Source organism: Myotis myotis, unplaced genomic scaffold (assembly GCF_014108235.1).
Source record: "Myotis myotis isolate mMyoMyo1 unplaced genomic scaffold, mMyoMyo1.p scaffold_m19_p_2, whole genome shotgun sequence".
NCBI lineage: Eukaryota > Metazoa > Chordata > Mammalia > Chiroptera > Vespertilionidae > Myotis > Myotis myotis.
Genome location: NW_023416324.1, coordinates 37,194,983 through 37,220,859, shown reverse-complemented (window position 1 = coordinate 37,220,859; position 25,877 = coordinate 37,194,983). Strand labels below are relative to the sequence as shown.

Here is a 25,877-nt window from a genome sequence, read left to right as displayed (position 1 = left end):
TTCAGGGATACTCTTAAAGATAGGAGGTTATTTGCTCTGAATCTAACTTTGTTCTATTCTCATGAAAACCAGAGTTAATTGAGTAATCCTGAGGAAACTGAAGATTTGGCATTTATCCAGTGGAAAAAATTCCTACATAATTCAGTGGTTAATAAAATGGGCAAGGCATAATAAGCAATATTTTATGGAACCCTAAAGGAATCTTATGTGGGAATATTTCTCCACTTAGAGATCCCTTATTAGCATAATCTGTTTTAGGTAAGAAGCCTTCATTAGGACTCTTGGAATGTCCCTCAGGATGGAGTGACTCCAATCCTTAGTCCTGTCCCAACCTGTTCTAGAAGATTGGTACTAACTCCATGGGAATCTTTTCTTAAAGCAGTAGAAATATGAGTACATTAATTTTTAGTGAACAGAGAAAATAAATTTTCAATTTTACAGAAATTTTTATTCGTGAATTCTCACTTTATTAAAAGTAAAACCTTCATCCACAAGGAGTTATTTTTTAAATAATATATAGTGCCTTGAATAGAAAAGGAAATATTTTGTTTCATCTCTCCTCAGTGCACCGAATGGTGTTCATTTATCCCCATTACTCCCAGCATTTTCCTGAATCATAAAGCCAGAAAGAGATTAAAATACACAGAAACTCTTTCACAGTAATGCCATTTTCATATCACACTAACAGCAAAAGAACTTCTTAATATTTAGCCTGTGTATGTGGTACCTCCTATTCATTCTTGTCCTTTGCAACCCAGAAGTCCATGCCTCAGTGGCTGGCTCAGTGCTGATCGGAAAGCCTCACCGCCCCCTCTTGAGCACATCTTCTACACTCCACTTCCTAAGTGTTTCTTTCTTCTCCACTCCACCTGAAAGAAAAGTGTCTCTCTATTAATAGAGTGTTCCACAGTACCTGCTTATGGATGTATGTCCTCTTTTCTGTGTATCCTTCCTAACCTGTGATCATAGTATGGCAAGGTTGGCATAGGTGATAGTGAGAAATTACTATTGATCCCCAAAGTTATAATCATTAAAGGTGAGCAGTCTAAACATATTGATTGAGAAAATTATGTATTTTTGTCTCCATTTTTTTCTTCAAAATAGAAAGTTGATTAGTGTCCTTGAAAAATATTTTAGCTGTAGGCACATATAAAATGTTTATGGGCATCTATTCTGATTTCCATAGCTTTCTTTTTCTGCCCTTTAGATATTTGAATTTCAGGATGATATCTATAGAAACCTTTCTTGCTATCTACTTTAATTGAAAAATAGTTATTTCCATGTTGTGATTTTGATAAAATTTTCAGACTATCCTCTCTTTTTACTGATATATCCCATAGATAAGAATACTCTGGAATCATACCTGACAGATTTTGCTACTTCTTCATCAGGCCACGAAGATATTTAGCTCTAAACCATATTCATCCCTCCAGTACTCATGGCCTCCGCCTTTGTTAAGTCAGCACTCCCACTAGATTTCTAGAGTTCTGCCAGCAGACCTGACTTAACCTAACTCTTTGGGGAATTACAGCTCTTGTACTTTCATTGCAAAAATTGACTTGGACTAATTGACTTGTGTCTTTTGTTTTTAGGTGTAGTACAGTGAATAGCCGATTGGCAGCCTATGAAGTCCTTGTAATGTTGGCTGATAGCTCACTTCCAAATCTTCAAATTATTACAAAAGAACTACTTTCCATGCATCATCAGCCGGACCCTGCTCTTACCAAGGAGTTTGATGTACGTTTTCTAGACCTTGGTGCACTTAATTTTTTTAGAGTGGTCTCCTAAACATAGAATTTTTAAAACTATGTTTTCATTTTTCTAATCACAAAGAAAGTCAGGATTACTCTTTTACTTATCATGTTTATATACTCAAGTCAACTAGAGTCTATGATGTATTACTTAATGGTGCCCTTTTAATTAATCAAAGAGGATACATTTTCAAGTCGGTTAATAATTACTCTCAGTAAAAAGTAGCATTTCAACCTATTTCTTGAGTACGTTTATGCTTGGCAAGACACTAGAGACAAATAAGCATTGGCTCTGTCACACTGCAGTCTTTGTTCAGTTAAATTCAACTAAGATTGATTGAGTTTACTATTTGCTAAGAGGTGTGTTGGGCTTTTGGAGCTCAAAACTAAAGATTGATCCCAGCCCTCAAGGTCAGTGTATAATGGAAGAGACAGATCCATAAGCAGGTAATTTCAATATAATGGGATCAAATTTAAGATAGAGGTATGTGTGGAAAACTCTACTAACAGAGAGACACTTTACTACCAGGTGGTGGTGTTTTGGAAGGCTTCTTAGAAAACGTGAAATTTAAAATAGAGCCTTAAAGACTGTGAGCCCATTGAAGCAAGATGGCAAGGTCAGTCCAGCTGTGGGCAAACCTGTGGAGCCCTGGAGCAGCACATTATATGTTGGGATTGCAAGAGGGAAGCAAGTTGTGGTGCCCTGGAGTATCGGACCAGGAGTGGGAGGGCACTTGTACAGCTGCTTATACATTCTCCACTAACATCACAGTCACTTGAGCTGAGTGTTATGAAACATACAGTGTAGGCAGGAAAGGAAGTGGAAACAGGCATTCTAAATAGAGAAAATGGCACTTGCAGAGTAAAATGTGATGCATGGTTTTACATGTATGTAATCAGATTAAAATGGAAATTTTATTATTTTCATAAATCAGGAATTATAGCAGCATAATGAAAAATGCCTTATATAAATATATTTTTAGCACTGTTATAAACCAATTTTTCTTATTTTTAAACTTTTTTTTTTTTTTAATCTATGCTTTGGACTACAAGCAAATTACAGTGGTAATTAGATCTTAGAAATCACCCTGCTCTAAGTGTATGTTGAATGTTAATAAAACGTATGTAATATGTTCCTTTCCATTCAAAAGATCGACAGGGTCTTGTCAGTTGGTTAGGTATTACATGGATACAGATGCTTGATATTTGCAGATAACGTGGGTCTGGTCATGGCATTAGAATCGAGAGACTCAGCTGTAACAGCATTTAAGAGAATGTCATTACAGTACCTTTCCACTTGGAGAAGTGCCCTGTTGAACTTTATCCAAGATGCCCTTTCTTGATTATTTGTGCATAGAAAAGCGCTGCACTGGGATCTACATTATTACAAACATCTTTACGTAAAATGCTAAGGCATTTACCTGTTTATTTAATTGTGTGCTTATTAGAGGAAGTTGAGTAGAAGAGTGTTCCCTTCTCAGAAAGGAAGGGAAGGAATATGTGCTTTCCTTGGCCATCTAGACTGGCCTGATCAGGATTCTTCAGAGTAAACACTTCATAGAACCCTAATCCTTTTTTTCAGAGTATCGCCTCAATTTGTAAATATGTATTAGTATATTTACTTGATCAATGCCTATCTACCCTACCAGATTGTGAGCTCGTTTGAGATCAGGGTACATTTGAGCTCTCTCTCGTATCCTGGCATAGTTTCTGGCTTATATGCTGTGTACTTTATGAACTAAAAAGAAACATTGAGATGATAGTATATTTATAATTATGTCAGCATTTGCAGAGCTACTTCATGAACACAGGTTTTGCTAGCTTGACTCACAGTACGCTGGATGGATAAATCTGAGTTTATCTCTTTCCCCCTTATATTAGAGCTATAAGGACGTGTGCTGATAGCAGACACTAATTCTCTCCTGTTTCTCCTCCTCTCCTTCCTAGTACCTCCCCCCAGTGGACAGCAGGTCCAGTGCAGGGTTTGTGGGTCTGAGGAATGGTGGCGCCACATGTTACATGAACGCCGTCTTCCAGCAGCTGTACATGCAGCCTGGTCTCCCTGAGGTGATTTCCTTCCTCTTGCCTGTTTGGTGTGATAAGTAATGTGTACATTGCCTGAAAATTGCTCCACATTCATATAGTGCAATTTGGGGGTTACTAAAATTAGAATACTTAAGTATTCTTCAGTGGCTCCTGAAATAATGCTAGAGTAGTCGCACATTTTTATACATCTGCTGCAGTAATATGTTGCCTGTTTGACAGATGGGTTTGACCTAATTCACATGTGATATTTGAACTCCTAAGTTATTTAAGTTGCTAACATTTCTAGTATTTTAGAAATATTTTTACAGTCACATTCAAACACGTAGCATTCTAAAAGAATAATGTATGGACTCCCACGTACATAAGTCAAGGTTATCTGTAAAACAGTTAAATATTTCTAACTTTATACTTCGTGTCTTTTCAGGCGTTACTTTCAGTGGATGACGACACTGACAATCCAGATGATAGTGTATTCTACCAAGTGCAGTCTCTGTTTGGGCATTTGATGGAAAGCAAGCTGCAGTATTATGTACCTGAGAACTTTTGGAAGGTATTTCACTAGTAACTCTAGATTTAAAGATGTTGAATATTTGGAATTTGGCTACATTCTTTCTCTAGTGATAGTTGTCTCTTGTCTTTATTAATTCTAGATTAATCCCATTGCCAGAACCTACAGAAGAGCTGTCTATACCATTCTTTAAATTGGTCCTTGATTTCAAGTTATTAGAATAGTCATTTGTAATTTCTATGGATTTGCTCATTGTAATTACTTTGGATATTTCTCATGATTCTTATTTTAGCTCCTTCAAGTATTTGTTCAACTCATTCCTCAGAACCTATGCCAATTTCACTAATGCCTCTAAATAAAGAACATTCTTTTATAACATTGCTTTTCTATGTTTCACGGGAGGAGTAACTTGTACTTTCCCCCATAAGTGGGTTAGTTTGTAAGAGAGAAGCTCTCTGTTCATGGCCTTGGCTCTCATCCTGTGGTTTCATAGACTTGTTAGGATGGTAAAGGGACCAGAGAAAAGCATGAGTGGCTGAACACAAGCTCATCTCACTTCAGTAAAAACGTTTGCATCCTAATAGTGAACTTAGTTTTCAGAAGCATTAAGTGCTCTTTTACATCCTTTTTCTATCATATTCAGAAGTTGCTACTTTTCCTTTAATGACATTTAATTCTTGTTACGTAGATTTTCAAAATGTGGAACAAAGAACTTTATGTGAGAGAACAACAGGATGCATATGAGTTCTTCACTAGCCTCATTGATCAGATGGATGAATATCTCAAGGTAGACAAAGTTTTATTTTCCCTCTAACCCCTCAAATTAGTATAAGAGCAGTGGTTTAGGATTTGGGACTGCTGTGAAACTGACAAGTCAGAAATTGATCATCTTGCCTACAACAACTATATATCATTTCTTCTGGGTTTGAACATCAAAACATATACAGATCACTAAAATTATACATTTCTTCTTATTTCATTTAACACTTGATAAAGTATGTGATTCTCAGTCTACACTCCATAATAATAATTTGTATCTGCCTACTCTTACCTGCATGCATTAAAGTAACCTGGCCTCAGAGAAGTGCTGTAAGCACTGGTGGCCCCATGCAGAGCTGTCTTGCTTTGGCAAAGGGAACAAAAGGACTAGATTAAAAGTTGTTTGTGGTGATGTTTAAACCCAGAGTTTTAAACATGTGACAGACTTCCTAAATGGTACTGCCTTCTAAGTTACAGACAGCCTCCCATTCCTGCCAACATGTGCCTCTCTTCTCAGCGGTAGGCACGTTTTCTAAATTTATAGCATTGTCTGCAAAGGAAAAGAAAAGATTGTGGAGAGTCGGTACTGCCTTGTGAGTGAGGCACGGGAAGAAGGAATTGGTCTTGGAGAGTGCTGGCCTGTCAGCAACTCTGACTGACCTCTCTCCTCCGCCTTTTCTGATCACTCGTAACAGTGGGTCTAATGGGTTATAATCCTTTCATTAGTTCCCAGATTAAACTGCCAAGATGACTTCTTTTATTTTGGTGGTTGCATTGACATCTGTGCTTTAGCTTAGTTTGTTCTAAATAAAATTCTGTGTAAACAACCTATAAATTCTAGGTGTATCAACTGAAAATATATGAACTTTTTATTCCAACAGAAAATGGGAAGAGACCAAATTTTTAAGAATACTTTTCAAGGCATCTATTCTGATCAGAAAATCTGTAAAGACTGTCCTCACAGGTTAGTGAAGATATCATTAACATTAAAAAATGATTATTATAGCCCTATCCGGTTTGGCTCAGTGGATAGAGCGTTGGTCTGCGGACGGAAGGGTCCCAGGTTCAATTCTGGTCAAGGGCATGTACGTCGGTTGCGGGCACATCCCCAGTAGGGGGTATGCAGAAGGCAGCTGATTGATGTTTCTCTCTCATCAATGTTTCTCTCTCATTGATGTTTCTAACTCTCTATCCCTCTCCCTCTCTGTAAAAAATCAATAAAAAATATATTTTAAAAAATGATTATTATAATTAAGTGATTCTTCTAGTAGGTTATGAACTTTGCATTTGTTGAGAGACTTGCAGATATCTCTCTCAGTGGATCTATAAGTGTTTATTGAATTAGATTTCTTTGCTTTCAATTTCTTTGTTGAAATTCATAATTTTAAGCAATTCTGAATTGTCAAATTGGTTATTTTAATTTGGTAGTGTACTTTTTAAAGGATGAGGAAAGTTATGGTTAATTTCACTGATTGTGAATAGTTTTGTGTTTAATCTCAGGTATTATGATACTTTAAAGCTTTTCAAATTTCGTTGTTGATCATGGTTTTTCTGTTATTTCCTAATCAGATATGAGCGAGAGGAAGCTTTCATGGCTCTCAATCTAGGAGTTACTTCCTGTCAGAGTTTGGAAATTTCTTTGGACCAGTTTGTTAGAGGAGAAGTTCTAGAGGGAAGTAATGCCTATTACTGTGAAAAGTGTAAAGAAAAGGTATTTCACGTGCCCTTTTTATAAAACTCGCTTAATCTTTTATTCCATGTACTTTATCTAAGATCACTTTTAAGCTCTGTTGTTACTTCCGTTAGATTGTGTCATCCCTTGTGTTTACACAGGTGGCAAGGAGAAACCTATGACCTTTGTATTATTTACTTGGCTGTTTTATTTTCTCCAAGGAGCTAATTGGGTTTTGCTTTTCTTTAGAGAATAACAGTCAAAAGGACCTGTATTAAGTCTTTACCTAGTGTCTTGGTCATTCACCTAATGAGATTCGGATTTGACTGGGAAAGTGGACGCTCCATTAAATATGATGAACAGATAAAGGTAACTTTTTTCCCCCTGAAAGTTTTTATAACCGTTACTGCCTCGCTCACTTTTTATCATTTTCTTTTAATATTTTCAAATTTCATGTAAAGTGTGAAAGGCTATAGCCTCAGCATTCTGAGAAGTACATAGCCCTTGTCCGAGCAGCTGCTGCCAGTGGAACTGTGTGTGACCATGAACAGTGACCCTCATGTGCAGAGGCACCTGGTGTCAGCTGTGACGTCAGATGCTTTCCTTAACGCTCAAGGAGAGGTCACTTGTACGCTCCCAGATTGTGAGCCATTTGGAGGTTTTGCACTTACGTTGGAGAGGTAGTCCTAGCTTACAGTAGAAAACACTCATCCCCTTCTTTGTGTCTGACTTAATTGGGTATGGCAGTTTACGTTACTAATCAACATGAATGTGCTCCTTTGCTTTTTTTTAATAGTTTCCCTGGATGTTAAACATGGAGCCGTACACAGTTTCAGGAATGGCTCGCCAAGATTCATCTTCTGAAGTTGGTGAAAATGGGCGAAATATGGATCAGGGAGGTGGAGGGTCTCCACGAAAGAAAGTTGCCCTCACAGAAAACTATGAACTTGTCGGTGTCATCGTACACAGTGGGCAGGCACATGCGGGCCACTACTATTCCTTCATTAAGGATAGGCGGTAAGGGGTTCTCCCAAGAGTCCCTCTCTGTTCTTCCAGTATCTCTCCTCCACCCCCCTGCCCTCCTGTATATCTGTCCTCCACCCCCCTGCCCTCCTGTATATCTGTCCTCCACCCCCCTGCCCTCCTGTATAGCTCTCCTCCACCCCCCTGCCCTCCTGTATATCTCTCCTCCACCCCCCTGCCCTCCTGTATATCTGTCCTCCACTCCCCTGCCCTCCTGTATAGCTCTCCTCCACCCCCCTGCCCTCCTGTATATCTGTCCTCCACCCCCCTGCCCTCCTGTATAGCTCTCCTCCACCCCCCTGCCCTCCTGTATATCTGTCCTCCACCCCCCTGCCCTCCTGTATATCTGTCCTCCACCCCCCTGCCCTCCTGTATAGCTCTCCTCCACCCCCCTGCCCTCCTGTATATCTCTCCTCCACCCCCCTGCCCTCCTGTATATCTGTCCTCCACCCCCCTGCCCTCCTGTATAGCTCTCCTCCACCCCCCTGCCCTCCTGTATATCTGTCCTCCACTCCCCTGCCCTCCTGTATATCTGTCCTCCACCCCCCTGCCCTCCTGTATATCTCTCCTCCACCCCCCTGCCCTCCTGTATATCTCTCCTCCACCCCCCTGCCCTCCTGTATAGCTCTCCTCCACCCCCCTGCCCTCCTGTATATATCTGTCCTCCACCCCCCTGCCCTCCTGTATATCTCTCCTCCACCCCCCTGCCCGCCTGTATATCTCTCCTCCACCCCCCTGCCCTCCTGTATATCTCTCCTCCACCCCCCTGCCCTCCTGTATAGCTCTCCTCCACCCCCCTGCCCTCCTGTATATCTGTCCTTCACCCCCCTGCCCTCCTGTATATCTGTCCTCCACCCCCCTGCCCTCCTGTATATCTCTCCTCCACCCCCTTGCCCTCCTGTATATCTCTCCTCCACCCCCTGCCCTCCTGTATAGCTCTCCTCCACCCCCCTGCCCTCCTGTATATCTCTCCTCCACCCCCCTGCCCTCCTGTATATCTGTCCTCCACCCCCCTGCCCTCCTGTATATCTCTCCACCACCCCCTTGCCCTCCTGTATATCTCTCCTCCACCCCCCTGCCCTCCTGTATATCTCTCCTCCACCCCCCTGCCCTCCTGTATAGCTCTCTTCCACCCCCCTGCCCTCCTGTATATCTCTCCTCCACCCCCCTGCCCTCCTGTATATCTGTCCTCCACCCCCCTGCCCTCCTGTATATCTCTCCTCCACCCCCCTGCCCTCCTGTATATCTGTCCTCCACCCCCCTGCCCTCCTGTATATCTGTCCTCCACCCCCCTGCCCTCCTGTATATCTCTCCTCCACCCCCCTGCCCTCCTGTATATCTCTCCTCCACTTCCCTGCCCTCCTGTATATCTCTCCTCCACCCCCCTGCCCTCCTGTATATCTCTCCTCCACCCCCCTGCCCTCCTGTATATCTGTCCTCCACCCCCTCCTGTATATCTCTCCTCCACCCCCCTGCCCTCCTGTATATCTGTCCTCCACCCCCTCCTGTATATCTCTCCTCCACCCCCCTGCCCTCCTGTATATCTCTCCTCCACCCCCCTGCCCTCCTGTATATCTCTCCTCCACCCCCCTGCCCTCCTGTATATCTGTCCTCCACCCCCCTGCCCTCCTGTATATCTCTCCTCCACCCCCCTGCCCTCCTGTATATCTCTCCTCCACCCCCCTGCCCTCCTGTATATCTCTCCTCCACCCCCCTGCCCTCCTGTATATCTCACCTCCACCCCCCTGCCCTCCTGTATATCTCTCCTCCACCCCCCTGCCCTCCTGTATATCTGTCCTCCACCCCCCTGCCCTCCTGTATATCTGTCCTCCACCCCCCTGCCCTCCTGTATATCTCTCCTCCACCCCCCTGCCCTCCTGTATATCTCTACTCCACTTCCCTGCCCTCCTGTATATCTGTCCTCCACTCCCCTGCCCTCCTGTATATCTCTCCTCCACCCCCCTGCCCTCCTGTATATCTCTACTCCACTTCCCTGCCCTCCTGTATATCTGTCCTCCACTTCCCTGCCCTCCTGTATATCTCTCCTCCACCCCCCTGCCCTCCTGTATATCTCTCCTCCACCCCCCTGCCCTCCTGTATATCTGTCCTCCACCCCCTCCTGTATATCTCTCCTCCACCCCCCTGCCCTCCTGTATATCTCTCCTCCACCCCCCTGCCCTCCTGTATATCTCTCCTCCACTACCCTGCCCTCCTGTATATCTCTCCTCCACCCCCCTGCCCTCCTGTATATCTCTCCTCCACCCCCCTGCCCTCCTGTATATCTCTCCTCCACCCCCCTGCCCTCCTGTATATCTCTCCTCCACCCCCCTGCCCTCCTGTATATCTCTACTCCACTTCCCTGCCCTCCTGTATATCTGTCCTCCACTCCCCTGCCCTCCTGTATATCTGTCCTTCACTCCCCTGCCCTCCTGTATATCTGTCCTCTGCTCCCCCTGCCCTACTTTATCACCCACACTTACCATTATTATACAAAGAAGCTTTGCATTGTTCTTTGGTCTTATTTAATATTGCATTTTTAAAATTGTAACCGTCTTTATGCTTCAATTTGCAAAGTTGTTTTAGAAATTAGAATAACTTGCTATATTTTTCTTAGGTATTTTCAAATGGTAATCACCTGCTATATTTATAGACAATACAAAGAAATAAATACTGTAGATGGGATATTTGTTTTTTATTATAATGTTTATTTTTTCTGTGGGCTCTAGGGGATGTGGAAAAGGAAAGTGGTATAAATTTAATGACACCGTTATAGAAGAATTTGACCTAAATGATGAGACCCTGGAATATGAATGCTTTGGAGGAGAATATAGACCAAAAGTTTATGATCAAAGTAAGTATTTACAAATGGATATTTTCCATAAATTTCTCTCTCCTTTTTTTTTTTGAGTTAGGATTTTCTATCAAGTTGGAAAGCAGTTTTATTTACATAAAAATAGAAGAGATTTCACTCTTTTTACACACCACTACTCTATATAGGTCCATGAGCGCTTTGATAGCCAGAGTAAAAATGTTCAAACTGCTTACAAAAAAATTTTTTTTAATAATTTCTTAAAACAGCCTTGGAGAAATATGGGGCGGAGGTGTAAGTAAAATGAATATCAAAGAGAATTCCAACCTTAAAAATAGTTTCAAAAGAAGTAGTTATCCACTAAAATTTTCAGGTTTCTGCCCTAGCCAGTTTGGCTCAGGGGAGAAAGGGTCGGCCTGCAAACTGAATGGTCCCGGGTTTGATTCCGGTCAAAGGCACATGCTCAGGTTGTGGGCTCAATCCCCAGTAGGGGACGTGTAAGAGGCAGCCAATCAATGTTTCTCATCATTGATGTTTCTGTCTCTCCCTCTCCTTCTTCTGAAATCAATAAAAATATATTTTAAAACAAATAATTTTCAGGTTTCCTTTTCACTTCTATAGAGGTATGATTAATTAAAGACAACATTTCTAGCACCTGTGCTTTTAAAGCCACACTTAATATGCGAAGGAGTCTTTCCACAACCCCACCCTTAGAAAATGTATGAGCCAGCCCTGGCCGGTTTGGCTCAGTGGATAGAGCATTGGCCTATGGACTGAAGGGTCCCAGGTTCGATTCCGGTCAAAGTGCATGTGCATTGGTTGCAGGCACATCCGCAGTGGGAGGTGTGCAGGAGGCAGCTGATCGATGTTTCCCTCTCAACGATGTTTCTAACTCTGTCCCTCTCCCTTCCTCTCTGTGAAAAATCAATTAAATATGTTTGTTTGTTTTTTAAATATATTTTATTGATTTTTCACAGAGAGGAAGGGAGAGAGATAGAGAGTCAGAAACATCGATGAGAGAGAAACATCAATCAGCTGCCTCCTGCACATCTCCCAGTGGAGATGTGCCCGCAACCCACGTACATGCCCTTGACCGGAATCGAACCTGGGACCTTTCAGTCCGCAGGCCGACGCTCTATCCACTGAGCCAAACCGGTTTCGGCAAATATGTATTTTTTTAAAATGTATGAGCCAAAATATGTCACAAAATTCAGTCAGAATTTGCTTTTTAAAGAAAAAACATTTTGTGGAGACCTTAGCATTTCTGAAATCTGGTTTTGAAATATTCTGGGAGCATTTTAAAATTTCTGCTTATATTAGAGTCACTGTATTAGATTTTGATACCATACCATGGTGGTTGTGCATCTAATGTTGGTAGCCTTTAATTAGGTAGCCTTTGGTACCAAAATTTACGTAGATTTGACCATTCTATACATAAATGATTAAGTGAGGCCAATTATAATCCCATCCTATGCCACAGAACTTATTTTTTAAACTAGAGGCCTGGTGCACGAAATTTGTGCACAAGGTGGAGGGGTCCCTCAGCCCGGCCCGTACCCTTTGGGGGATGTCAGCAGTCGGACATCCCTTTTGCAGTCTGGGACCACTGGCTCCTAACCACTCGCCTGCCTGCCTGATCACCCCTAACTGCCTCTGCTTGCTGGTCTGATCACCCCCTAACTGCCCCCCTGCCAGCCTGGTCACCCCCTAACTGGTCCCCTGCCGGCCTGGTCTCCCCCTAACTGTCCAGAAGGACATTGGACTAATTAGCATATTACCTTTTTATTAGTGTAGACTAATGGCCCGGTACATGAAATTCGTGCACATTGAAAGGGAATTAATTAGAGGAAATATTTTAATATTGCTATTTGCCCTTTTTTTATAACAGAAATGTCAGAGATAAAAGAAAATTAGTAAAATGTATATGAAAATCTTCCTCCTGTCAGAGTCTGGGGCACGCCACGGGACCCAGAGTCAAGTTCCCACCTACCCGTGCACACCTCAAAATCATGCAAGACCCAGACCTGGCCGGCCCCACCCCCATTGAGCGAGATCCAGACTTGGCCAGCCCCACCCCCGTCAAGCCCTTCCAGGCAGGGGGTGCAGCCTCAGGTCCCCTGGCCCGGCGCCAGGCCAGGGGTGCAGCCTGAGATCCCCCATCAAGCCCTGCCGGGCAGGGGACGCAGCCTGAGGTCCCCCGCCCTAGTCCAGCACCACACAGCCTCAGGTCCCTGCTGATCGCTCATTATAGGAACCCCGCCTCCACTGTGGGCACAACCATCTTGTGTTACAGGAACCCCGCCTCTGCTGTGGGCGCAGCCATCTTGTGATGTGTGAGGGTTAATTTGCATATTACCTCTTTATTTAGGATGTTACTTGCTTTTTTATTAAATTGAGACTTGCCTGGAATATTTACCTTCTTTCCCTTACTGTGTTACCATACAACTCTTTTACTCCCTGCCCCTCTATATCACCCTCCAAGTAATTCTAAGCAGTACTCTAAAAAAACACACATTTTACCTACACTTTGCATTTAACAAATTCACTAAGTAGTTACTTGCTGGATTTATGGGTCCTTTGTTTTAGATTAAGACAAGAAAACTTTTATTTACTTGCTTCTTTCTTAATGTCTTGTTATAAAGCAAATCCATATACTGATGTTCGCCGAAGATACTGGAATGCCTATATGCTCTTCTACCAACGGGTATCTGATCAGAACTCCCCAGTCTTACCAAAGAAAAGTCGAGTCAGCGTTGTGCGGCAGGAAGCTGAGGATCTCTCTCTGTGAGTTTATTTTCTGTGTAATTGTGTGAATTCAGTAGGGGATATTGTGATCTTTATACTGTTTGGTATTTAAGTGTAATTTGCTAAGCTAGAGAGAAATTCTAAAAAAAATAACTAAACTGCTCTATCCCTTTTCTTCTTATTGCTACCTGGTCATTGTTCCCTTGGCAAAAAGTTATTTTGTATTTAGAAAAATGTGTATAAATTATTTTATTAGAAGTGATATTTTTTTCATTCCAGCATGTTATTGAATAAACTTTATGTTCAAGCATAGTAAGCACTTCAGTCAGGAAGTTTTTTTTATCGTATTCTCTGTGAATTTGAGTTTAAATTATTGAATTAGGGGAGTATACAATTTATTTTTAAATCCAGTACCCAGATTTTGTAGGTTTGTTAGGTTTTAGGAACTACTAAAACAATCGCCACTTTAGTCAGTTTTCTGATTCTGTCTCTTAGATCAGCACCTTCTTCACCAGAAATTTCACCTCAGTCATCCCCTAGGCCCCATAGGCCTAACAATGACCGGCTCTCTATTCTAACCAAACTGGTTAAAAAAGGAGAGAAGAAAGGACTGTTTGTGGAGAAAATGCCTGTTCGAATATATCAGGTAAGAACTGTATAATTCTTAGAGAGAAAATTCAGATAGTGTTAAAATCCGTCTCGTAGGTCCAGAAGAACTCCAGCTGGTCATCTTGTGGACTTAGCTGTATCTCTAGTGCAACATCTTCTTACCTTCGTGTGTCACAAATCTTTCATATCAGGTCATAAAGGTGGCTACAAACTCAAGATTGACCCCACCATCACCACTTTCCATGTGGCTATAGGATGCCAAAGATAAATAAATAGAAGGCATGGGCAGTAAAAAAAAAAACAAAAAAACAACAACAACAACAAAAACCACATAGCTAAAATTAACTTGTAGCTGGAGAGAAAAATAAGTTAAAGTTTATAACTTTTGGGGGGTAACACTAATATGTCAGTGATGACCATTAATTGTTGAATACCTACTCTATGCTACACACTTTAAAACAAATCCACAATTCTTAAAACATTCTTGTGGAATGGAAGGTTTTCTTCCCATTTCTCAGATGGAAAAAATGAGGCTCAGAAAAGGCAAAATGACCTGCTAGTGTCTCAGAGATAGGATTAAAATTCAGAACTGTCTAACTACCAGTTCAGACTTTCTAAACTAAGTGAACAGGAGCTGAGTAGCCACAGCAGAGAATTTAAGAAGAATATGGAGTCTACTTGGGAAAGCTGTGTTTGTTCCTTCCTACCCAGAATAATAGGTTAGACTTCACTTGTCCTTCACATGGTGGTTTTCCTAAATTTTCCAAAAGGATTTCATTTAATGAATACTAATTAATCTTTTTACAACTTCTTATATGAAGATTTTCCTCTCTTTAAAAAAATTCAGAGCTTGAGAGTAGAGTTACAAATCCTTCTTACCGAACATATCACTAAAAATGTCTTTTACATGTTGAATATTTTACCGTTTCTTTAAAACAATTGCTAATTTTCTTTTGTAGATGGTGAGAGATGAAAACCTCAAGTTTATGAAGAATAGAGATGTGTACAGTAGTGATTATTTCAGTTTTGTGTTGTCTTTAGCATCATTGAATGCTGTAAGTACTAGCTGGATTGTTACTAAAGTAAGAAAGAATTATAATTAAACAACTTTCAGCTAAAATGTTCAGTGACTCATGTTCACTCTCAGTTGTTAACCTTTAGATGAAATGCAAAATATTCTCACAAATGTGTAACTTATTGAGTTATATTAAAATATAGGCAGTATTTGTAATATGTCATGCAAGTTGTAGATGGGTGTGGGTTTCCACATACTGGCTTTTAAAGTGCTATTTGAATTTTATGATGACTCTAAGAGTAGCTATTAGGTAATATCATTGGATATTGGGCTTTGTGGAGATTAATTATTCCTAATTTGTAATTAGACATTACTAGCACTTCCAAGTACTTCTCTTTCTTGAGTACCATGATTATAATTTGCTAATAAGAGGAAAACTTTATCAGTCTTTTGATAGATTACTTAACATCTTGTGGTCCAAAGACTCTATTTTGCCCGACTGGTATGGCTCAGTGGTTGAGTGTCAACCTATGAACGAGGAGATCATGGTTTGATTCCTGGTCAAGGCACATGCCTTATTTGCAGGCGCGATCCCCAGTAAGGGGCATGTGGGGGGGCACCTGATCCATGATTCTCTCTCATCCTTGATATTTCTATCTCCCACTCTCTTCCTCTTGAAATCAACAAAAAAAAATTTTTTTAATATAAATAAAGACTTTTGAGAGGACTTAAAAAAATAAAGTTGTCTTTCTTAACCTTTCTTAAAGTTTAACTGGAACATTTTCTATAATGGCTGGCTAGATTTTTCTTATTAGTACTGAATTTTATCATGTGTCATTTAGTTCATACAATGTGTAATAATCTATAAAACTTCTAAGAAAAAGTATCCTCTCTGTTTTTCTCCCCCACTCAGACTAAATTAAAGCATCCATGCTATCCTTGCATGGCAAAGGTAAGCCTACAGCTTGCCATTCAATTCCTTTTTCAAACTTATCTACGGACAAAGAAAAAACTCAGGTAAGAAGTGAAATGTTTTGATTGTCATGGCAAAAAGCACTAATTAAATCAATTAAAGCTAAATTTCTGAATTCAGCTTTTTAAAACATTGTTTTAAATAGTTGGAAACTACCAGCTGTACTCAGATAATTAATGGCTTCTATCTATAAGGAATTTCTAATCTAGTAGAAAAAAATAGATTCAACAGAGCAGTAACTGTGATACAAGGCATAAATGCTGTACAACTTTGGAAACTGGGCAGAATCATACCCAGATGTGGGATGGGGTTGGTATTAAAGACAGTTGTGTTCTCAGATGATTTGAAAGGCAAAAGTATGGAGATAGTTATTATTCTTGGTGGAAGGGAAAAACCTGAGTAATGGATAAGACTTGCTTAAAGAACTATGAATGACGTGTTTTACTCATGCATTTAAGGAACTTACTGAGGTGAGACGAATGTTGAGTTTGTGGGTTTGGATGAGCTCACTGAGTGCCAGAGAAGGGAGTGGCCTTTGTTCAGTGGGCGATGGGGGGGGGGGGGGGGGGTGTCCTAAACGGGGTCAGTGAGTTCAGAGGCATGCCATAGAAGCTCAGCTCTGATTGCATGTTAGTCCCATTGGTTTTTATCTTTAGCACCTGGTAAGGTGCCTGACACCTTCCAGGCTCTGAGTTAATGGTGGTTGAGAAACTGAAGGATGGAGAGTAGTTGGGCTAGTTTGTAGGATGTACCTGGAGCAAGAAGGGGAGGCTCAGGGTGGGGAGGCCAGTTAACAGAAGACCATGGACATTCTCAAGCTCCTCTCTCTAGCACAAGTATGGAGAGGTTTCTAGAAAGATTTTGCAATCAAGAAACTCTTGAGATGATAACAGATATAATGACATTTCATTTTTATGTGTAATAATAAAAACTATATTAAATACCAGGCTTTATTATTTGATTGAAAAAGAAGAAATGTTTCTTGTCATGTCTGGCATAGGATTGACTAAGGAAATTGCTTGGTTACTTAACATATAAAAGCATAGAATGTAGGCATTTTGTGAATGTCAATTAAGCAAAACAAAATGTTCAGGCTTTTTTTTTTTTTGGCAATTGAAGTTTTTTTTCTTTTATGGGTTCGGGGTTGGGGGCAGGATAAGTCACACAAAATACCCAAGACTGCAAAGCACTGGCTTCGCGGGTGATGGAGCCATGTTAGTTACAGTCACTGAGTATTTAACTCCTACTCACTGTCCAAAAAAGTTCTAAAGAATGTTACAATGGAGTGATACTCCATGGGGTTATTGGCGGGGACTGTACTCCTAATATTCTTTGTTTTTTTTAAAGGGTTGACACTGAAGAATGGATTGCCACTATTGAAGCATTACTTTCAAAAAGTTTTGATGCTTGTCAGTGGCTAGTTGAATATTTTATTGGTTCTGAAGGACGAGAATTGATAAAGTAAGTGTCAAGATTTTTAATTAAAAGAAATTTGTGTTTCTTCCAGTGATTGGGAGCTGACATTTCTTGTAACTCTTTTTATTTCAACTTGAAATTATATTTCTGATTGGAATTGATTTTAAACTTTCTTCACCAATGAAGCAGTGAGGAAATTATTTGGGTCACTTCAAAATCATTCTTTCCAAACCATCTCTGTTAGACTAGACTCAGGGTATTCAAGGAGAATGCAAGGAGAGCATGTGTGCAGATGGCCAAGTGCTCACAGGTAGCCACATCCTAAAACCCAAAATACAAGGCCCTTTCTTCAGGGACCCACAGTCTGGTGCACAGGGGGTTCCAGGGGTGCTATCTTGGCTCCAAGCTTTAGTATCTCATTCTGAGAAACTGAAGAGGTTCCAGGAGAGCTGCTCCTGAATGAACAGAATTTATAAAATTTTAGATTATTTGCTCAATGTTCAATTTATATTTATATAGATACTCATTTTGGGGGAAGAGAGGAAGAGGAAGGAAGGGCTTCGCTGTTCTGTGTTCGGGGGTCTTGCTTTCCTGTTTGGCCTTCCTCCTCCACAGTGGCCACGAGCTGTACCAAAGCTCTCAGAAGACCTGAACTAACATCTTGGAGTAATTTTGTTTCTTGGATTGCAAGTGGGACTCATGTTGGGAAGGTTGACTTACAGAGTTCTGTTTTGCTTTTTTACACCACACTTCTATATTTTAGGATATTCTTGCTGGAGTGCAATGTGAGAGAAGTGCGAGTCGCTGTGGCCACCATTCTGGAGAAAACCCTGGACAGTGCCTTGTTTTATCAGGACAAGGTCAGCCTCATGTTTAAATTTCTATTTATACATTCTGTTTTTACCAAAAGTATAAAATGGCCATAATAAGAAAGAGAACCTAGGATTGCAAGCTGGTAATTTCTCCACATAAAATGTACCCTCTGTGAACTGACTTTGTGATGAATGCCAAGTAGAAGGCATTCTGACTTTTCCTCCTCATACCCCAAAAACCAAGGTAGGCCAAGAACTGAGGTCTGCTTTGGTCTGCTTCAAAATTTTCTCTCTAGAACACTCTCTTTTCAAAGTCTTCTCTCAATAGTTTGTATTTGATCTCTGCACTGAGGCTAACCTGAGTCTAGAGGCTCTCGTCTAGATCCTTAGACATTTTGGGCCACCCCTGGCTTTATCTCTTTCCTCATGAGCTATTTTTATGACCTAAACCTACAATTGGCAACCAAACCAAATACTGCCATTCGTTCAGGGTTATTGGCCAAAATAGTCCCTTCATTGGTTTTCATTATTCCCTAATCTGTTTTGTTCCTCTGGATTTCTTCTTTTTCTAACCCGATTTTCTGTAACATATTTTCTGGTTCAAAATTCTACACATGCCAAAACAAGCCAGGGTATTTATTACCATCCTCAGTCCCCAAAGATTTTAAGACCTAGGGAAATAAATGACATATGTTGTAAGTCTGATTATTCAATCTGTTAAGTACTAGCAAATACAGCAGTTACATCCCAAGTTTGCTGTTTCAAACAGCTGACACTACATGGAAAACTTTGAAAAATGTTATTTTCAAAACTAATTGGCTCCTTAAACATTGGCTGGAGGCAGTGTGTCTCAATGAACTAAATGCAGATTCTAAAAATTGCTGCTTCAAATACAGTTGTTAACTTTGTGATGCAACCTTGAGCGTGTTCTGTAAGGGAGATGTTTAATCCAGATACAGTGCCTGGCACCCAAGCACTTGGTTCCTTCAATATTGCCTGACCCAGGGAGCTTTGCTCAGTCCAGAATGAACAAAGAGGTCGAATATGCCCGTTAGGAAGGGCCCAGAAGACTGTCTCTCAATTCAGGATTTATAAGGAAGTTGAGGTTTACTCTAAGGCATTGGTTTTCAATCAGCTTAAACAGCAGAACCATTTTCCAAACAAAACCATACCTGAGTGCAGAACATATAAACTAGATCATTGGGAGTTGCTTAGGACAGTTTGGAGACCATTGCTCTGAAATACTCTGTGGAAGTTGTGTAAGACATTTAGCATGAGGACCTTCTCATTCTCCTTCCTCCCGTGCACCAACCTAGACAAAAGATACCGATAGAGTTAGTGCAGTCTCTCTACAGATGGGTTCAGGCCACACCATCGCCCCAGTGACCTCTGAAGGCAGGACTGCAGGTGGTAGGAAGGGAAGGAGTGGTGGTGCAGGGCTTAAACATGGAAGCGTTTGCCTCAGTAAATTCTATTGAATATCCAGATCCAGCTGATGCATTTTATGTTAGTTTTTCCCTCATAATGGAAATGGTGCCTCTTGCCATCCACTCTGTATTGGAAAGTACTTTGAAAGTTAAGTGCTATGTAAATGCTAGATTTTATTGTACTTATACTGATGTGACAGGATGGTTGGGAGTATTTTAAAAGTCTCTGGACACCATCTTCAGAGGAAATAAATCAACAGGAATAGTAAGAGTAAGCTTGGTCTTCATTCTCAGATCACAGATGAATTTCTAGGAACTTGTCCAAAAGCAGTTGGGTGGGAGGGAAAGAAGAAGCAATGTGATAACCAAAATGGTTTCTAAATAAATAAAATGTTTTTCAAAGCTTTCCATGAGGCGTCAGCGGGCTTTCAAGTAAGTTCCCAGTTGAGTGGATATTGCCGTTGTCATTCTGTCAGGCTGTGCTCTCCATCTGCTCCATCGGCTTGGTTTCTAGCCCCTATGCCTGTGTCTGTGTTTTTATTCTTTGCATCTGTGATTATGTAAAGAAGTAGCATAGTGGAGGGAGGGACTCAGAAATAGGTTTCCTCTAAGCACCCCCGCCCTTTTTCTAAGAGACAGAGAAATTGGATCTACAGAAAATGTGCCCATTAGGCAGTAAAATCATGCCCTTGACTCTGAAATCTAGGAGACAAAACTAGGCATTCCTTTGAAGTATTTCTATAGTACCACTCTTCCCCTAGCAGGTAAAATTGAATCATTCTGTTTTTGCTCTCCAAAGCATAAATCCATCTGAATCTGAGACTGGATTGTATCAACCAGATTTTCCTTTTGTTCTTCTGGTGAATTACTTCAAATTAATCCTGTTGCAAATGTCTGTCTTACATGGTTTTTCTTTATGTAATCTCATCTTTCCTCTGACCAGTTAAAAAGCCTTCACCAGTTACTGGAGGTACTACTTGCTCTGTTGGATAAAGATGTCCCAGAAAATTGTAAAAACTGTGCTCAGTACTTTTTCCTGTTCAACACTTTTGTACAAAAGGTAAATGATTTTTTTCTAATATATTTTCATAACAGAAAATTTATAGTCTAAAGGAATTTTATACATGGAAAAATATAGACTGGTCAATATTGAATTTATATGATACGGTCTTATGGCTGTTTATTCTTTAAAATCTTAATTCAGGGATTATATTACTTGCAGGAAGTTGGATACAGGTAGGTGTACACTCATTGACAGCAAACGTCTGCATTAAAACTAGTATCTAATTATATATTCTGTAGCCTTTGTGAAGCAATGTGAGGCTATTGGAACTCAAAAGAGTTTTTTTAATTAGGTTTTTAACAAATATTTTTATATGTAAACTAGAGGCCTGTTGCACGAAATTGGTGCAAGAGTAGGCCTTCCTTCCCCCCACTGCCAGCACCGGCTTCCCTCTGACACCTAGGACCCAGGCTTCCCTCCTGCCACAGGCAGGCACCCGGACCCGGCTTCCCTCACAACCCCGGCTTCGTCCAGAAGGACGTCTGGTCTAATTAGCATATTATGCTTTTATTATTATAGATTATAGCATTTTAAGACTTCTTAAAACTTCTCATTTAACTGTTTTTAAAACTGATTTTTGTCTGGATAGGAATATAATTTGTCATTCTCAATATCTTGTGACAGCAAGGTATTAGGGCTGGAGACCTCCTCCTGCGGCATTCAGCTCTGCGACACATGATCAGCTTTCTCCTGGGGGCCAGTCGCCAGAACAATCAGGTAATGCTTCTTGCCAGCCCCCTCGGTAGCCATGGTTTCGTAGTCACTTTACTTCTCTGTGTAGGTGATAAATATTTTTAATCTCATAAGAGTCCAGGTACTAATACTATATCGACTTTAAAATTCTTTATAGTTCAATTATTTTTACAGCTTTTCTCAGAATTTCCTAATAATAACAACCCATGGAAATGACTAACTAGAGTATCAATTAAAATATGAAGTATTATAGCAGCAAAGATGGGTCCTGATGGGGGGGATTCAAAACCCTGCAAGTCTAGTGCTGCCAGCAAGGCTGTTCGGGTGGCAGTCACTTCTGGAATGCTGATAACAAGGCCAGAGTTCAAATGTGAAATTGTACTGTTATACACTGTTATATCCTGCTGCAGGTTTACTACTGCTCATATTCAGAAAATGGAGGGAGCTTGTTTTGTAATAATCGAGTTAGGTATATGTGAAAAATGGCTCTCCTGTTGAAGTTTCTATATTGGTGTGTTTCTCCCATTCATTATATTTCTTTTGTTTGATAGATTTAAAATGAAGGTGCAGTAATGATGAATGCTATTTATATAGAGCTCCTGTTATATACTAGACACAACTGGTCCTTTGATATGCCATGTCACTGATACAGTTCAATAAACTAGGCAGTTTTCATCCTCATTCTCAGGCGAGAATTACAGCACAGACAAGTTCAGTGACTTGTTCAAGGTCACCGAGCTAAAGTGTTGTGGAGTGGGATTCAGACCCAGTTCTGGTGTCCCCTGAATGGAACGGATCGCATAGGAGTTTTCGTTCCTTTATAAGGGGGGACAGACATGCTGCTCCGGCCTCCTCAGGTTCCCGTCTCCACCGTGCTTCTCTCGCTCTGGCCTCATAGCCTGCTCAGTGTAAGGATATCACGTTGAAATTTACAATCTGCATTTTTCACTCAAGCTCTTCGGCTTCAGGACTCCTGTTGTTTTGCATTTATGGAGCCCATAGCATTGAAAACATTTTCACTTTTAAGGTTTCATTTGGTTTTCACAGCCATGAGTGGCCAGAGCAGGTAGGTTATCTCCACCATTACACCAAGAGGTTGGGCAGTGTTACCATAATGCTCCCACACCCACACAGCATAGTAAATGCGGGGGGGAGGGGAGGGAGCAAGAGGGCTGGGCCCCCAGGCCACCAGCCTCATGGGTTTTCCCCATTACACTGAGGCACAGGGAAATTGCCTGGCACATAGTGAGCACTCAATACCTAACTTCGAATACACGAATGGGTTCATTTCAGAATGTGAGTTAATGTGTCTGAGGGGAAAACACTATTAAGCTAGCTCAAAACCTATGGCTTTTTGTACTTTGACCTCTTTTGCTATCAAATATTGAGAAATAATTGTGACCCAAATTATCATGAACCAGCAGGTCTTTTCCCTCCCTCGCCATGTTATTTCTAATCAAAACACAAACGTCCACTTCATGTTCTCTGACCACAGATACGGCGATGGAGTTCCGCACAAGCACGAGAATTTGGGAATCTTCACAACACAGTGGCATTACTTGTTTTGTATTCAGATGTCTCTTCCCAGAGGAATGTTGGTGAGCTTAACATATCTTTAGTACATCGGAAAAATGAAATGATACTGAATTTGTCAGTAGTGCATCGAGGGTAATGTTAGCAATTAAATGGGTATTACTTGTTCCTCATTTGGCTATTTGATATTGTTTTAATTCCTGTTAAACTTCACTTTATTTTACTAGTTTGTCACAAAGGAAAGTAAATCATTTATTTGGGGACAGGGGTATGTAAGTTTTAAAAAGCCTTTAGAATCAAAGACCAATTCGGAGTTCATTCATTACCATAATTGGCACAACTGATGTAGTGATAAAATTGCCTTTGTGTGGGTTAGTTTCCTAGCTGTGTGAACTTGCCCAGGCCATCTGGCCCTCTGATTCTCAGTACAAAATGGAAATACTAAAAATATAACCCCACAAGTATATTGAGGATTAATGAGATAAGTATTAAAGTACTTTGTAAAAACAAAGGAATTTATTTCAGCTGTACATTAAGTCATTGAAATGCATTTGAATATATGATGTAGCTGGTAACATTTACTACTTGGTCACCTATACGCAGTAGTTCAGTCCTCATTTAATAGAGCAGAGACGCAAATTGTCCTATATAGTTATCCAAAGCCACTGAAAAATATTCAGTGTTTTCTGTGTGCTGTGCCTGTCCATAGTCCTTTAGTTCATCAGTTGTGTTTATAATCCCCTCAGCAAACCTGTGAGAGGGATATTACCCCTTCTGTAAATGAGGAACTAAGACACAGAGGGTGTAGTAACTGCACAAGTCCACAGCCAGTAAGTGGCGTAGCAGCCAGTGTGTGAATGCAAGCCTCTGACCCAGAGGCCGTGGTTGGGTTTCAGTGTTGTATGACCAGTAAGATCTGAACACCAGAAACGAGATAAAAATCACAGTCCATCACTCTGATCCAGCAATGTTTATTGACCCTCTAATGCAGCAGTTCTCAACCTGTGGGTCGCGACCCCTTTGGGGGTCGAACGACCCTTTCACAGGGGTCGCCTAAGACCATCAGAAAACACATATATAATTACATATTGTTTTTGTGATTAATCACATTCTTTAATTATGTTCAATTTATAACAATGAAATTGGGGGTCACCACAACATGAGGAACTGTATTAAAGGGTCGCGGCATTAGGAAGGTTGAGAACCACTGCTCTAAAGGGACTTGGGGAGCACTTGGATGGTTTGAGGTAGAGTTTGCTTCCTAAATCTGACTCATTCATCTAAAAAGACAAAGCTGCCTAAACTTGAGTTGAGATAGGTTTGTCTAAGAAAATAGTGTGAGTTCTTGTTTTTCTAGCAAAAGGAATAACTCCTTCCATGTGGGTCAATTCTGCTTAGCATAGGTGGTGTTTGAGAAACACAAGGGTCTTGTCCAGTGTCTATTCAGAGTCACATTGGTCATTTTTTCCACATACGATTTATAATTTTACTTCTTTGAAAGATTGTCTAGAGAGCTTTCTAGTCAGACCTACAACTTAGGCAGACATTGAAATAAGAAGGTAAACATTTCTCCTGTCTCCAAGTCTGGCTTCCTCCCCGGACTGAGAGAGCATGTTGTGAGTACTCAGCAGCTGTGTGTGTGAAGCTTGCGGGAATGAATGGCTTTGCGTTGTAGGTGTCTTGTTTCATGAAATAGCATCAAGTGAGACAGGCTTTGTTTCTCTGGTCTCCTGAAGCTCCTGGGGTATTTAAACAACGGCCACCTATCAGCATTGCTCCTTCAAGCCCTCTGCTGCCCCTCCACGAGGAAGTAGAAGCCTTGTTGTTCTTGTCTGAAGGAAAACCTTACCTGTTAGAGGTATGTCCTTGTTCTCCTAAAGCCATTTTTCTCTTTATTTCTCCCATTGAGGAAAAACACCTTTTGTTATTTGTTATTAGTTATATTTTGATAAAAAAGGGTATTGTTAGGAGAAGAAATTATTCTTTCACATTAATTTTTCTTCCTATGTATATGTCAGAAGGAAATAATCGGTTGAAGAGAATGTTATTAGTCCTTTTTTCAGTCTCTCAAATGGACTTAGACCTCCAGGTTCGGCCCAACTACCCCTCTAGGTCCCAGTAGGTAAATGGCACCTCACCAATCACAATTATTCAGTTTAATATCAGAGGTTTTGTTCCCAGTCTCATATGTGTCCCCGATCCTGAAATACTACAACTCTGAGGCACATACGTGTTTTAAACCTCAGGAATATGGAAGTGGGGTGCTCACAGCACTCTGTGTGGCCTGCCTGCAGTCCCATCACCTCCCCTTCCACTCAGAGCTGCCTCTTCTTGAGAATGTAATCTTCCATTCCTTCCGTAACTTGGTTTACATAGATATGAATCCATGTGTCATACTGGTTTTGTAACTACATTAACAGTGCTATGCTATATATCTTTTTTAAATTGAACATTGTGTATTTTGGGAATCTATCAGTAATTACTTTCATTTGAGAGGGCATTTACCTTTGAAAATCTGATGAAAGTGACTCAGGAAAAAGGTGCACATTTGCACAAAATTGTGTTCAATGTCAGGCAGACCTAAACACCCTGAAATCTATCCTTGGAGCTCTAGCAGTGAAAGCAGCCCTGTTTTGAGGCAGTGTTGATGATATTAAATCTGAGTCTGTTTCAGTCAAAGCCAGAACCTATTGACAGCTGACAGGAGCGCTTCTCCTTTCGTCCCTCGCACCAGGTGATGTTTGCTCTGCGTGAGCTGACGGGTTCGCTCCTGGCGCTCATGGAGATGGTGGTGTACTGCTGCTTCTGCAACGAGCACTTCTCCTTCACTATGCTGCACTTCATTAAGGTAGGGCTCCGCTGGCCTGGTGACGGCTGGTGGCCTTCACTCCCAGTTAGCGTGCTGCTTCTAATACCGTCATTGGTTTTCCTAATCATAAAAATAATGCAGGCTCATTTAAGGAAACAACTCAGCCCTGGCCAGGTTGTTCAGTGGTTAGAGCATCGGCCCTCAGACCTTCAGG

The 25,877-nt window shown here is 41.0% G+C and overlaps 1 protein-coding gene across 11 annotated transcripts in view; it reads left to right on the top strand.

The window, feature by feature from the left end:
- The window catches only part of USP24 (ubiquitin specific peptidase 24), a 130,659-nt gene that overhangs the window by 90,744 nt on the left and 14,038 nt on the right, over nt 1–25,877 (top strand). For 9 of the 11 annotated variants that reach the window (XR_004974275.1, XR_004974276.1, XR_004974277.1 and 6 more), the window contains 20 exons: nt 1,593–1,737; nt 3,699–3,818; nt 4,222–4,347; nt 4,994–5,092; nt 5,946–6,028; nt 6,634–6,775; nt 6,986–7,105; nt 7,533–7,753; nt 10,486–10,610; nt 13,211–13,352; nt 13,809–13,959; nt 14,882–14,977; nt 15,851–15,954; nt 17,258–17,371; nt 18,090–18,186; nt 20,509–20,625; nt 21,253–21,345; nt 22,817–22,919; nt 24,591–24,712; nt 25,589–25,702. Coding sequence is in view for 7 of the 11 variants with exons in the window: in XM_036351661.1 (XP_036207554.1) it covers nt 1,593–1,737; nt 3,699–3,818; nt 4,222–4,347; nt 4,994–5,092; nt 5,946–6,028; nt 6,634–6,775; nt 6,986–7,105; nt 7,533–7,753; nt 10,486–10,610; nt 13,211–13,352; nt 13,809–13,959; nt 14,882–14,977; nt 15,851–15,954; nt 17,258–17,371; nt 18,090–18,186; nt 20,509–20,625; nt 21,253–21,345; nt 22,817–22,919; nt 24,591–24,712; nt 25,589–25,702 (2,434 nt within the window). In the remaining 4 variants the exon portion in view is untranslated. Of the gene's footprint in view, nt 1–1,592; nt 1,738–3,698; nt 3,819–4,221; nt 4,348–4,993; nt 5,093–5,945; nt 6,029–6,633; nt 6,776–6,985; nt 7,106–7,532; nt 7,754–10,485; nt 10,611–13,210; nt 13,353–13,808; nt 13,960–14,881; nt 14,978–15,850; nt 15,955–17,257; nt 17,372–18,089; nt 18,187–20,508; nt 20,626–21,252; nt 21,346–22,816; nt 22,920–24,590; nt 24,713–25,528; nt 25,703–25,877 lie in introns of all 11 variants that reach the window. The other 2 variants (XR_004974278.1, XM_036351662.1) reach the window with 2 other exon arrangements.